Genomic DNA, 14,285 nt, shown 5'->3' on the forward strand with positions numbered 1-14,285 from the left:
TGCGCCCCCCAGAGCGATGTTTGTTCCGTGGCTCTTGCTGCCGCCTCGGGGCACTAGGAGGTACCCGTCCCCGTCGGGGCTGACGGCACCAAGCCAACGCCCGCAGCTGACCCGACCGTTGCTCTGCTGCAGGGACACAGCGGGCCAGGAGCGGTACCAGACGATAACGAAGCAGTACTACAGACGAGCCCAGGTAATGGCTGTGATGGTGATACCGGGCTGGGCGGCGCGGGTCTCTCCAGGCCCCCTACCTGGGGCGGGATGAGTCTCCATCCCCTCTGCGCCAGACATGGGATGGCACCCCAAAGTCCGCCTGCACACGACCCCGGTGGATTCAGGCCAGGCTTTGGGCCCTGGCGTTCGCTGCCCAGGCGCTCAGAGCCGGATCTGCTCGGCCAGAGACCGAGGGAGGAGCTGGTAGCTGTGTGGGCAAGTGGCACCTTGGATACGGGGTTCCCAGAGCATCGACAAGCGCGGACGTGCAAGAATCGCTGCCCTTCCAGGCTTCTGCGTCCATTGGCCCGGTCCTGCCCTAAGATCCCAGTTGAGGGTGGAAGGAGCCGCTGGGGCACAGGGGGAGGGATGCACCCAAAGTCCCCCAGCCAGGCGCTGGCAGGGCTGGGATGGAAGCACCAGTCCCTTGCCCCTTGGCCACGCTGGGTCCCCTGAAAGCCCGGAGTGGCCTGGCCTAGGAGGACAGCGGGGCTTCTCCTGGGGGTGGTGGAGTGAGTGTGTCCAGCTGACTGGGGGCCCTGCCCGCACCCTGTGCCCCCCTCCCGGAGGGCAGGTGCCCAGGAGCCTACGGTAGGAGGGCGGGTGGTGTCGCCTCGGCCCCAGTGCACTGTGGGTAAGCCTGCCCCCTGCTCCCCTGTGCGCGGGGTCTCGTTGCAGGGGATATTCCTGGTGTACGACATCAGCAGCGAGCGCTCCTACCAGCACATCATGAAATGGGCCAGCGACGTGGACGAGGTGGGGGTCAGCTCGGAGCCACGTGTCCCCCCCGGGGGGCCTCTGGTGCCTGAGCTCATGGGGGGAGGCGGCTCGGCTACATGAGGAGGGGCCCCAGCGGCCTGTGTTGGGGCCGCGACGCCGCTGGGAGCAGCTTTGGAGTGACCTCGCCTGGGCAACTAGCGCTGGAGTCAGGCCGCCCAGTGGGCGCCGCTGGAAGGGGTGAACAGACCCACAGTGGGGGAGGGCAACAGAGGGTCTGGGCCAATGCATGCAGTGGTCTGCAGGGGCAGGGGCAGGGCAGCAGCAGGCCTGGGGCTGTGCCAGGCCATGGGGTGGATCTGCAGTAGCGAAGGTGAGTGTCCAGCATGGAGCTGTGCCAGGATGTGCAGTGGCTATGCAGTGGCGGGGGGAGGCAGTGGGCAGCGGGGGTGTGGATCTGTGCCAGGGCATGCAGTGGCTAGGCAGTGGGCAGCAGGGGCATGGAGCTGTGCCAGCGTGTGCAGTGGCTCTGCAGTGGTGGGGGGAGGCAGTGGGCAGCAGGGGCATGGAGCTGTGCCAGAGCGTGCAGTGGCTCTGCAGTGGTGGGGGGAGGCAGTGGGCAGCAGGGGCATGGAGCTGTGCCAGAGCGTGCAGTGGCTGTGCAGTGGTGGGGGAGGCAGTGGGCAGCAGGGGCGTGGATCCATGCCAGTGCATACAGTGGCTGTGCAGCGGTGGGGGAAGCAGTGGGCAGCAGAGGCGTGGATCTGTGCCAGTGCATACAGTGGTTGTGCAGTGGTGGGGGGAGGCAGTGGGCAGCAGGGGCATGGAGCTGTGCCAGAGCGAGCAGTGGCTGTGCAGTGGTGGGGGAGGCAGTGGGCAGCAGGGGCATGGAGCCATGCCAGTGCATGCAGTGGATGTGCAGTGGTGGAGGAAGCAGTGGGCAGCAGGGTCTTGGATCCGTGGCTGTGCAGTGGTGGGAGAAGCAGTGGGCAGCAGGGGCGTGGAGCTGTGCCAGTGTGTGCAGTGGGTGTGCAGTGGTGGGGGAGGTAGTGGGCAGCAGGGGTGTGGGTCCATGCCAGCGTGTGCAATGGCTGTGCAGTGGTGGGGGAGGCAGTGGGCAGCAGGGGCGTGGATCCGTGCCAGCGCGTGCAGTGGCTGTGCAGTGGTGAAGGAGGCAGTGGGCAGCAGGGGCGTGGATCCGTGCCAGCGCGTGCAGTGGCTGTGCAGTGGTGAAGGAGGCAGTGGGCAGCAGGGGCGTGGAGCTGTGCCAGTGTGTGCAGTGGGTGTGCAGTGGTGGGGGGAGGCAGTGGGCAGCAGGGGTGTGGATCCGTGCCAGCGCGTGCAGTGGGTGTGCAGTGGTGGGGGAGGCAGTGGGCAGCAGGGGCGTGGATCCGTGCCAGCGCGTGCAGTGGGTGTGCAGTGGTGGGGGAGGCAGTGGGCAGCAGGGGCGTGGATCCGTGCCAGCGTGTGCAGTGGGTGTGCAGTGGTGGGCGAGGCAGTGGGCAGCAGGGGCGTGGATCCGTGCCAGCGCGTGCTGTGGCTGTGCAGTGGTGGGGGAGGCAGTGGGCAGCAGGGGCGTGGATCCGTGCCAGCGCGTGCAGTGGCTGTGCAGTGGTGGGGGAGGCAGTGGGCAGTAGGGGCGTGGATCCATGCCAGCGCGTGCAGTGGGTGTGCAGTGGTGGGGGAGGCAGTGGGCAGCAGGGGCATGGATCCGTGCCAGTGCATGCAGTGGCTGTGCAGTGGTGAAGGAGGCAGTGGGCAACAGGGGCGTGGATCCGTGCCAGCGCGTGCAGTGGGTGTGCAGTGGTGGGGGAGGCAGTGGGCAGCAGGGGCGTGGATCCGTGCCAGTGCATGCAGTGGGTGTGCAGTGGTGGGGGAGGCAGTGGGCAGCAGGGGCGTGGATCCGTGCCAGCGCGTGCAGTGGCTGTGCAGTGGTGGGGGAGGCAGTGGGCAGTAGGGGCGTGGATCCGTGCCAGCGCGTGCAGTGGCTGTGCAGTGGTGGGGGAGGCAGTGGGCAGTAGGGGCATGGATCCGTGCCAGCGCGTGCAGTGGCTGTGCTGCGGCAGGGGCAGGTCGTGGGCAGTGGGGACAGGCGGCAGTGCCGGTGGGCAATGCAGTGGCTCTGCAGGGAGTGGACTGCTTGCCATGCAGCTCTGTGGCACTGCGTGGCCCGCGCCGGGCGTTGCAGCCAACGTGCGGCGCAGGCTTGTGCGAGCAGCGAGCGGGGGAGGCTGGCGGAGGCCTGGGCAGTGGGACCTGTGGAGCCTGGGCCACTCACTGCTCGCCTGGGGAAGGGGGCTGGGCTCCTGTGCGAACAGCCCCTGGTGCCAGCTCGGGTACTGCGCGCCCAGAACAGCCGCCCCCAGGCTGGGTCCCCCAGCATCACGCGGCGGAGCTAGGGCAGGGCAGGGCAGGGCAGGGCAGGGCAGGGCTGGGTGGTGCCCCAGTGCATGCTGGGATTGGCTAACGCTTCCTCCCTGGCCCCCAGTACGCGCCGGATGGGGTCCAGAAGATCCTCATTGGGAACAAAGCGGATGAGGAGCAGAAGAGGCAGGTGGGCCGGGAACAAGGCCTGCAGGTGAGCGAGCTCCGGTCTCGAGCCTGGCGCTGCGGAGCACGTCCGGTGCCCCTGGCTCTGTGTGGGACCCCCACCCCACGCTGTCGCCTCGGCCCAGCCCCGCACTGCCCCTGCTCTGCCTCCACCCTCCCTCCCGGCTGCTCCCTCTGTGGCAGTGAATTGTGCTGCAAGGGGTCTTTTCAGGGGGTCAGGCAAAACGCCACATTTATTGGTAATACACACAGCGCAATCAACACTCATCCTGAGACATTACACACACACACACACACACACACACACAGCGCAATCAACACTCATCCTGAGACATTACACACACGCGTGCACACGCACGCACGCACGCACACGCACAGAGCAATCAACACTCATCCTGATACATTACACACACACACGTGTGCGCGCACACACACAGAGCAATCACCACTCATCCTGATACATTGCACACACACGCACACACAGAGCGCAATCAACACTCATCCTGAGATATTACACACACACACGCACGCACGCACACGCACACACAGAGCAATCACCACTCATCCTGATACATTACACACACACAGAGCACAATCAACACTCATCCTGAGATATTACACACACACACACAGAGCAATCACCACTCATCCTGAGACATTACACACACACACAGAGCAATCAACACTCATCCTGATACATTGCACATACACACACAGAGCAATCAACACTCATCCTGAGATATTACACACACACGCACGCACGCACACACGCATGCACACACACACAGAGCAATCACCACTCATCCTCATACATTACACACACACACACACACAGAGCAATCAACACTCATCCTGATACATTACACACAGAGCAATCAACACTCATCCTCATACATTACACACACACACACACACGCACACACACAGAGCGCAATCAACACTCATCCTGAGATATTACACACACACACACACGCACGCACACACACACACAGAACAATCACCACTCATCCTGATACATTACACACACACACACACACACACAGAGCAATCAACACTCATCCTCATACATTACACACACACACACACACACACACAGAGCAGTCAACACTCATCCTGATACATTGCACATACACACACACAGAGCAATCAACACTCATCCTATGCATATGATATTACACACACACACACACACACACACACACACACATAGCAATCAACACTTATTATGTGCACATATTACACTCACACACACACACACACAAACACTCCTGGCTTGTTGCTCCCCCTAACTGCCCTGGCCAGGTGAGCTACGTGGGGGAGGGGTGGATCGATGCTCCACTCAGTAGTCAGTAGGCATCCTTCAGTCTGCATCCAGTGCTGACAAGACAAACCTGGGGTCCCTGGGCAAGATGTTTCCATTGACAGTGTCCTCTCTCCCATGCATGTTGGCACCAGTTAGCCGGCTCATGCATATGCATAAACTGGAGGAGCAATCTTATGAATATGCATTTAGCACCTTCTGCTGGGTGGTGCTTCCAAAGGCAGGCACTGGCTGGTGACTCCCAAGGCATCCATGTGTCCAATCTTCCTTCAACGGGCCCACTTCACAGGTCCCATTGTTCTTCCCATTGGCCTGGGATCTACCTTCTCCAACCCTTGCAAGTGCCTGGAGGTGCTTGTCTCCCAAGCCTTTCCATTCACACCTCATCCCCTCCACAGGGCAATCAATGGAGCAACCCAAAAACAAAGGGTGTGGAGAGGTTTTTCTTCACCTTACTGACTTCCAGGAACTGTTTTACAAAGTAGAACTAAATTTCTATATAACAGGGCTGAATACAATGCAGGTGGTCCATTGTGTCCGACGAAGACGTCTTGAGCTTGCACAGGCTCATTGGTTGTGGGCTCGCATGTGGCTGTGGAGTCCAAGCTTTGAGCAGCACGGGCGCTCACAGTGGGGGCAAGGGAATTGTCCTGGCTCTGTCGGTCTGAAACAAGGATACGTAAAATGATTTGGTGCAATATTTAAAAACTCCGATGAGAAAATAGTTCAAACAAAGATGTGTCTACGCCGGGGCTCTGAGGAGTGAGGACGAATGCCTGGAGGGAAGGGTGGACTTGCCCTGCTATACAGGGTTGGCTACCTCTGTGTCCTGCTCTGTGCCTGTCTAATCTAAGGGACTCTCTTGCCTTCCAGCTGGCTAAGGAATACGGCATGGACTTCTATGAAACAAGTGCCTGCACCAACTTCAACATTAAGGAGGTGAGAGTCCAGCAGTGATGTGAGATGGGGCAGGGGGGGCCGCAGGGCGAGCTGCTCTCCTGGCTGTCAGACAGGCAAGCCTTGGAACAGAGCCCAGAGACGGCCGGTTCCCCAGCTCTTGCCAGGTAATCAAGTTAATGCCTCCACCTGTCTCCTGGGAGTTCTCCTTTGGCCTGGGTCTGTTCTCCCAGGACGGTGATTGTGGTGTTGTCCCACAACAGTTGCTTCAGGCCAGGAGTCTGCAAATGAATTGGGTGACGTGTACAAGGTCCTTCATAAGGTCTTGATCCAAGGTGACTTATTTGACTTAAATCCTTGTACTGTGCGTGGAGCAGAGGTCATGTACAAATCTCCTCCACTTCACTCTCTCTCAGGACAAAACTTCTAGCTGACCCCAGTTGTTGTCTTTCAGTCTCAGTTGAGCTCCCCCACTTCGTCCAAGGTCTTCCTCTGTTGAGTTTTCCTTGCGGGTTCCATGGAGAGCTTGACGGACTGTGCGGGAGGATGGTTTTCTGAGAGTGTGGCCCAGCCACCCCCTCTTTCTTCTCTTGGTTTGAACATCAAGCGGTTCTTGTCCTGCTCTGTTCCAAAGCTCCTCGTTTGTGACCAGGTTTTGCCATTTGACGTGAAGGATGGACCTCAGGCATCTTCACCCAGCTGTAGAAGCCTCACTTTCCTCCCAATTACACCATCAGAACAGCTATCCTGCATCAGACCAATGGTCCATCCAGCCCATTTCTGTCTCCTGGTGGTGGCCACTGCCAGACACCTCAAAAGGAATGGACAAACCAGGGAATGATCCAGTGATCTCTTCCCTGCCACCCATTCCCAGCCTCTGGCTGCAGTTAGGGACACCCAGAGCAGAGTGCTGTGTCCCTCACCCTCTCAGCTAACAGCTGTTGATGTTCCTCTCCTCCATGAACTTCTCCAGTTCTTTTTTGAACCCAGTCATATGTTGGGCCCCCACAACATCCCCTGGCGAGGAGTTCCACAGCTTAGCCGACTGTTTAGTGAAGAAACTCTTCCTTTCGTTTGTGTTAAGCCCGCAGCCTGTGCATTTCATTGGGTGACTCTTGGCTCTTGAGAACAACCAGAAGTCCTGTGGCACCTCATAGACTACCAGATATTAGCCTAATATTAGACTATTATTAGACTAATATCTGTTAGTCTGTAAGGTGCCACAGGACTTCTGGTTGTTCTCAAAGCTACAGACTAACACGGCTCCCTCTCTGATACTTGTCTCCTGGCTCTTGCATTATGGAACGGAGTAAATAACACTTCTCATTTACTCTCTCCCCTCCGTTGGTGGTCTAATGCCCCTCTGTCGCATTCCCTGTTAGTCGTGGCTTTTCTAAGCCAAACAGTGCCTGTGCTTCCGATCTCACCTCTCGCAGAAGCTGTTTCACACCCTGATCGTTTGTGTTTCCTTTCTCGGCGCAGTTCCCATGTCTCAGAGATCTCTTGGAGATGACACGAGCAGAGCTGCATGGGGTATGGCAGACGTGGGCGTCCCAGGAGTTGATTATATTTTCTGTCTTCTCATCCATCCCTTTCCTCATGGTTTCCTGACGGTTTCCTCCATTGTTCGGTTTCTTGATTGATGCTGCAGACTGAGCAGATATGTTACAGCGACTCCAAGGATCTCTTTTTTGAGCGTTCACAGCTTAGACCCACTGGTTTCATATGTACAGCTGGGGTTATGTTTTCCAATGTCCATTACGATGCATAGGTACAGAGCAGGGGGTCTAGCCTGGGTAGTCGGAAAAACTATTTCCCCAGGCGGGTGGTGAAGCACTGGAATGTGTTACCGAGAGAGGTGGTGGAACCTCCATCCCCAGAGGTTTTTAAGTCCCGGCTTGACAAGCTCCTGGCTGGGATGACTTAGTTGGGGCTGATCCTGCTTTGGGCAGAGGGCTGGACTCAATGACCTCCTGAGCTCCCTTCCAGCCCTGGGATTCCATAATTCATCGATCATGATGGACTTTTGTCTTCTGTTTTGTGCAATCCCCATGTGACTCTGAGCAGCCGTCTTTGGCCTTGGCCTTGGCCTTCTCGGACAACTTTGCACCGTCTGCAAAGAACGCCCTCCAGCTGGGCCAAGAGCCACCGTGGGCCCTGGGGCAAAGTGGGAAGCAGGCCCAGGTCTGTGCCCGGAACGGGCAGAGCGAGGGGCAGCAACCGTGGCAAAGCAGCACTACTGGCACTTCAGAGGGGTCTGGAGCTCCAGGTCCCCTTGAAGGGTTGGGTCCCTGGGCCGCTACTCACCCCTTGATCTCCCGTTGGCAGGCCGGTTCCTATCTCACTGCTTATCCCCTTGACAAAGAGGATAATGACCACACTGGCCCTGGTGGGGATCCCTGCGGTTTACCTCTCCCCGTTCTGGAAAGGGACCTGTTATCCCTCCCCTTTGTTCCCTGTCTTTTAGCCAGTTACTGACCCATGAGAGGACCTTCCCGCCTGCCCCACGTCTGCTTACTTTCATAGAATCACAGGATCATAGAACACTAGGACTGGAAGGGACCTCGAGAGGCCATCGAGTCCAGCCCCCTGCCCTCATGGCAGGACCAAATACTGTCTAGACCATCCCTGATAGACATCTATCTAACCTGTTCTTAAATATCTCCACAGATGGAGATTCCACAACCTCCCCAGGCAATTTATTCCAGTGTTTGACCACCCTGACAGTTAGGAACTTTTTCCTAATGTCCAACCTGAACCTCCCTTGCTGCAGTTTTAGCCCATTGCCTCTTGTGCTATCCTCAGAGGCCAAGAAGATCGAGTTTTCTGTCTCCTCCTTATGACACCCTTTTAGATACCTCAAAACCACTATCATGTCTCCCCTCAATCTTCTTTTTTCCAAACTAAACAAGCCCAATTCTTTCAGCGTTTCTTCACAGGTCATGTTCTCTAGTCCATTGATCATTCTTGTTGCTCTTTTCTGGACCCTTTCCAATTTCTCCACGTCTTTCTTGAAATGCGGTGCCCAGAACTGGACACAATACTCCAGCTGAGGCCTGACCAGCGCAGAGCAGAGCGGGAGAATGACTTCTCGTGTCTTGCTCACAACACACCTCTTAATGCATCCCACAATCATGTTTGCTTTTTTGGCAACAGCATCACACTGTTGACTCATATTTAGCTTGTGGTCCACTATAACCCCTAGATCCCTTTCCGCCATACTCCTTCCTAAGCAGTTGCTTCCCATTCTGCATGTGTGAAACTGATTGTTCCTTCCTAAGTGGAGCACTTTGCATTTGTCCTTATTAAACTTCATCCATTTAGCTTTGAGTAAGAGCCTTTGGTGAGGAACTTTGTCAAACGTTTTCTGCAAGGCCAAGTGCACTGTTACCCCGTCCACATGCTTGTTGACACCCTCAGAGACTCCTAGTAAGCAGTGTCCAATCGGAATTAAAAGAGGCCCCTCCCCCCAGAGCCAGGCACCTCCAGCCCCCCAGTTCTAATTCAATGCCAGCAATTTACCGGAGCCACCATGCACTTCTCCCACTAAGTGGTGGGGCACGTGTGTGGAGTGGGCTGACACCATTCCCTGTGTGTGGGTCTCAGGAGGAGCCACAATTAAAGGCTCCAAGAACCACATGCAGCTCGAGAGCCACAAGCTGTCCATTGCTGTATTCGCCACAACGCAGTGCCCTATTCAACACAGTGGCGAGTGGCAAACGTATTGGACGCCCCTGTCCTAGTAGATTGGTAAGGTATGATTTCCCTTTACAAAAGCCACCTTGACTCTTCGTCAACGAGTCACGTTCATCTACGTGTCTGTTGCTTCAGGCTATTTGCCCAGATTTTGCCTGGCATTGCCAGGATTGCCTCTGGAGGGATTTTTTAAAAACTGCTGCTACGTTAGCTACCTTCCCATCATCTGGTTTAAGTGATAGGTTACCTACCACATTTAGTAGTTCTGCAATTTTTCTTCAGAACTCTCGTGTGAATCCCATCTGGTGCTGGTGACTCATCACAGTTTAACGCATTCGTTTATTCCAAAGCCGCCTCTCTTGGCACCTCAACTGGGGACAGTTCTTCAGATTTGTCACCTAAAAAGCATGACTCAGCGTGGGACTCTGCATCTGTCTTCACAGCTGAAGACGTGAGAGAAAGAAAGCATTGAGCTTCAGTCTCATATTCCTTGAGTTCTCCTTTAGCACCTCAGGCGTCCAGTGGCCCTGCTGGATGACCAGCAACTAATGTGCATTTAAAAAAAAATAGCAGTTAGTTTTTGTCTTTTCCTGGATGCTCTTCAAGTTTTTTTTATGGCCAGCCTTGTCTTATACTCAGAGGAGTAGCTGTTTAGCCTGTAGCTTCACAAATAATAAGCTGCCCTGTGACTCTTCAGAGATTAACAAACCTGTTTTACCCACGAAAGCTCACGACCTAAAACATTTTTTAGTTTCTATGGTACCACAGGCCTGCTGATCGCTTGTATTTTGCTCTTACGCTGGCCTTGCCAGAGTTCATGCTTCATTCAGAAACATAACCAGGTACTAAACACTGCTCCTGGCGTGACTCGCCGAGTGGATATATCTTGGTCCCATCTCTGTGGATTTTCATTTCAGTCGAAAATCTCCCGGCTGTTGATGGGATTTTCCGAGATGCTCCGATATCTTTTGAACGGGAATTTGAGCCAACATTTCCCTCAGTAGGATATTGATTCCCTCATCTGTCAGCCCGACCTGAGTTCACGATCTTTCTTCTTTGGCCAGATTATCGGCCACCTCACTCCTGTCTTCACCAGCGTGTGAGGAAACCCACTGATCAGGCTGGATTGTGCCTTAAGCCAGCTGTTCCCTGTCAGCTCAGTGCTGGGGCGGCCACCCAGGAGAGATTCAGCTGCCACCCAGCTGATTAGTAGACTGCCCCCAGCTGGTAGTGTGGGGGTGGTGCACACACACGGGCCTTTGTGCATGCAACAAAATTTATTCTGCCCCTGGATGGGAAAAAGAGAGGAAATTATGCTTAAACCCCTGCCCCTCCACTGCCCCCAAAGCTGCCTTGTCCTGTGATGGCCTGGCCTGAGTTCTGCCGGCCAGAGCCAGGATGGGTGAAGGGCAGGGAGGACGTACAGTTGGAAGGAGTGGGCCGGAAGGAGAACATGAGCGTCACTGCAAGGAACTCCCCATTGCTTGCATGACAAAGCTGGCAGGAAGGTATGACAAAGCAGGGGGAGGGGAGGGGCCCTCCTGGAAGAGGGCTGGAAGATGGTGTCCAGTTCTGGGCACCACATCTCAAGAAGGAGGTGGCGAAACTGGAGAAGGTCCAGAGAAGAGCAACAAGAATGATCCAAGGTCGAGAGAACGTGAGCTCTGAGGGACGACTGCAGGAGCCGGGCTTGTTTCGTTTAGAAAAGAGAAGGCGGAGAGGGGCCGTAGTCGGGGTTTTCAAGTACCTCAAAGAATGTTAAGAAGAGGAAAGAGAATTGTTCCCCAGGGCCTCTGAGGACAGGACAAGAAGCAACGGGCTTAAACTGCAGCAAGGGAGGTTCAGGTTGGACATAAGGAAAAACACCCTGACTGTCAGGGTGGTCAAACACTGGAATAAGTTGCCTGGGGAGGTTGTGGAATCTCCATCCCTGGAGATATTCAAGAGCAGGTTAGACGGACACCTCTCAGGGATGGGCTAGATGGTGCTTGGTCCTGCTGGGAGGACAGGGGACGGGACGAGGTGACCTCTCGAGGTCCCTTCCAGCTCTAGTGTTCTCTGAGACCAGCCTCTGAACCCCCACTGCTTTCTGGGCTGGCAGCTTCCAGCAGCACGGGCTGGAGGAGGGCGGGTGCTGGCTGGACGCCTCACGCTGGGCTCTCTCTCGCAGTCCTTCACTCGCCTGACAGAGCTGGTGCTACAGGCTCACCGGAAGGAGCTGGACGGGCTGCGCTCCTACGCGGTGGAGGAACTGAACTTAGCTGAGCTGGAGGAGGAGGAGCGCAAACCCCAGCGGGCGGAGAACTCACCCAAAGCCTGCTGGTGCTAAAGGGCCCCTCTGCTGCGTCCCACCGGCCGGGGCCTCCCCCAAACACTGCCCCGGCCTCCGCCTGCTCCCTGCACTGCTGGCGTGCTGGGGTTCCCCGGTGTGTCTCCGTCGCTGCCCCCCCAGGCCTGCCGTGCTCTGTAGATTCCTCCCATGTGCACACCAGGCATTCCCCTGTCAGTCCGCTGGATTCCCGGCCCCCCCCACCCGGAGCGGGACCAGCCGTCCTAGGGGGCTCCTGCAGGCGCCGGGGGCGCGGTGCTGGCTCTGGCCGCGCTCGCCAGGGACTGATTCCTTGTGCTGACACGGACGGCGATTCGCTGCCCAGCGAGAGGCAGAGGAGATGCTCGGCGGCCGGTGCCAGGCTGGGCCCTGCTGGAACCTAGCCAGGGAGACTGGGATCCGCCCAGAGGGGCCGTCTGGACAATGGGCTCGGCCTGCAGGGCCCCGGGCTGCTGCCGGCCCTCTGGCACCCAGAGGGAGATCTGGGAGCCGTCCCCAGGGGCTGACCGCAGAGCTGTGACCGGGGCCACTCCCCTGGGGGCCCATGCTGGGTGTCGGGGCCTTGTGGCCAGCTGCTGGGCTCTCCTGGGCCAATGAGTCCAAGGGGCAGGGGAGCTGGGGGGATATAACCCCAGTGGCTGATTCCCAACCCCTCCGCACCAGCTCCAAGGCCGCTCTGCACCCTAGTGGGGTCGCCCCCTGCACCCCCGAGCTGTGCGGCCAGTGGGGGTTGTCCCTTGACACCTCTCAGGCTGCCCGGGCCAGGAGGCTGCCAGGTGCCAGGCCCTGCCACGGTGGGGGTGGTCAGTTTGCACATGCCTGGCCAGGGTGGGGTGACCAAGTGTCCCCCACAGGCCAGGGTACGGGGAAGCCCTGGGGAGGAGGCCAACCCCTTCCCCCGCTTGGGACTGGACGAGAGAGTCAGGCCTCTCTCCGGCCGTGGGGCTGGAGCCTGGGGGAGCTCTCTGCCCTGGAACGCTGCCCCCCGAAGGCCGTGCCCTGCTCAGCTGCTCCTGGGGCGGGGGGGCAGTGCTTGGCTGGCAGATGGACCTGCCTCACTGTGCCCTCTTGTAGTCCGCTTCTTAGGAGCTGGCACACCCCACTTAACCAGCCGGGAAATGGGTTCACTCCCCCAGCCTAAGAAGGGGTTAAATCCTGCTATTTGTCTATCCTCCCAAGTCCTCCAAGGAGCAAGGGATTGTGGGTAGCCGGCGGGGGGAGATGGGGGACGTTGCACCTATTAATTCTCCTGGGCCTGTGCTGGCAGTTACCTGCTGTGCCGAAGAGGGAGTCAGGCGTATGGGCAGCGTCTCCCACATCCCAGGCTGGAGGGGAGCTGCTGGGGTAGTGGGGGGCACTGGATGTGGCCCTGCCCCTGGCCCCTTATCAGCCACTTGATGTGGGGGGCGGGAAGCATTGCCTGCTGGGCCCCCCCAGTGTCCCACCCCCAGGGGGTGCTCACTAGAACCCCAGTGGGGCGGCTGCCTACCCCAGCGGGACGCCTGCATGGTACAGGGGCAGGAACCTGGCAGGCAAGTGGGTGCTGAGCTGGGGGCTCCCAGTGGGAAGCCAGGGCCCACGGTGGGCTGCAAGGGGGGGGATGCTGCAAATGAAGGACCTCTTGGCACCCCTGCCCCCCGGAGGCAGAGGCGGGAAAGGGGGTTCCACTTGGGGGGCAGCGCACGTCAGATCCCTCCTCCCCCAGATTCACCCCGCCCTGTGGGGTGCTAGGAATCCACCTGTTTCCATGCTCAGCCCCAAGGATGTGGATGTTGCTCTGGCATGGGCTCCCCTCGCTTCTGGGGGGGCAGGGGCCCAAAGGCAGCAGCCCTGGCTGCCCCACACAGGGAGCCTGGGCTCTGTGGGGCAGGAAGCAGCCGTCCAACCCTCCCTGCAGCTGCTGGGCTGGCTGGGTGCGGAGCCCGGAGGCTGCGTGGGGGTAAGGTGCCGCTGTGGGCAGTTGGTTTCCTAGAGAGATGCTCTTCCCGTCCCCCTTCCTGCCCTGCCGTTACTAGAGGACCAGCTTCCCCCAGCGCATGGACACCTCCGAGCTGGGCGCCCAGTGCCCTGTGGATCTGTGCCCCTTGCCTGTGTCCACAGCAGTGGCTGCGCACCCTGTCCAAAAGCACCCAGCCGCCCTGCCACCCCTCGGCCGTGTGCATCCCCTGCACCCTCCACCCGGAGCTCAGCATTTTGGACACAGAGGTTTACAAAATAAAGGTGATTTCAAAGGGGGCCGCTCCTCCCTGCCGCTTGCCTGGGGGGTCTTGCCAGGCTGGGACTGCTGTGGGGCCATGCCCGGCTGGGTGGGCACTACGGCTGTCGGAGGGTGCTGAGGCCTCTGGCCTGTGCCAGCTGCTCTCTGGGGCTGGGTGGGCAACGCAGGGCCTGGTGTGCATGGCTCTCTGGGGCTCCGCCACTGGCCTGCAGGCCACGTCCCCAGGGCCCAGCGAGTGGCACTGTGCCAGGGCCTGCCCAGAGGCGGCTCTGCCCTAGCTGTGAGCCTGCTGTTCTCATGGCCTATCATGCACAGTGGCTCCAGGCCTGGTGCCCGGCTGCTGA

At 58.4% G+C, this 14,285-nt stretch overlaps 1 protein-coding gene across 2 annotated transcripts in view; it reads left to right on the plus strand.

Annotated features, from left to right (window-relative positions):
- Positions 1 to 13,953, plus strand: part of RAB15 (RAB15, member RAS oncogene family) — a 31,763-nt gene extending 17,810 nt beyond the window's left edge. The window contains exons 3-7 of one of the 2 annotated variants that reach the window (XM_074996083.1): positions 133 to 193; positions 892 to 969; positions 3,419 to 3,508; positions 5,675 to 5,740; positions 11,565 to 13,953. In XM_074996083.1, coding sequence (XP_074852184.1) covers positions 133 to 193; positions 892 to 969; positions 3,419 to 3,508; positions 5,675 to 5,740; positions 11,565 to 11,723 — 454 coding nt within the window. In that variant the 3' untranslated portion in view covers positions 11,724 to 13,953. The remainder of the gene's footprint in view (positions 1 to 132; positions 194 to 891; positions 970 to 3,418; positions 3,509 to 5,674; positions 5,741 to 11,564) is intronic. The other variant, XM_074996084.1, reaches the window with a different exon arrangement.
- The last annotated feature ends 332 nt before the right edge of the window (positions 13,954 to 14,285 follow it).

Source organism: Carettochelys insculpta, chromosome 6, assembly GCF_033958435.1.
Source record: "Carettochelys insculpta isolate YL-2023 chromosome 6, ASM3395843v1, whole genome shotgun sequence".
Lineage (NCBI taxonomy): Eukaryota > Metazoa > Chordata > Testudines > Carettochelyidae > Carettochelys > Carettochelys insculpta.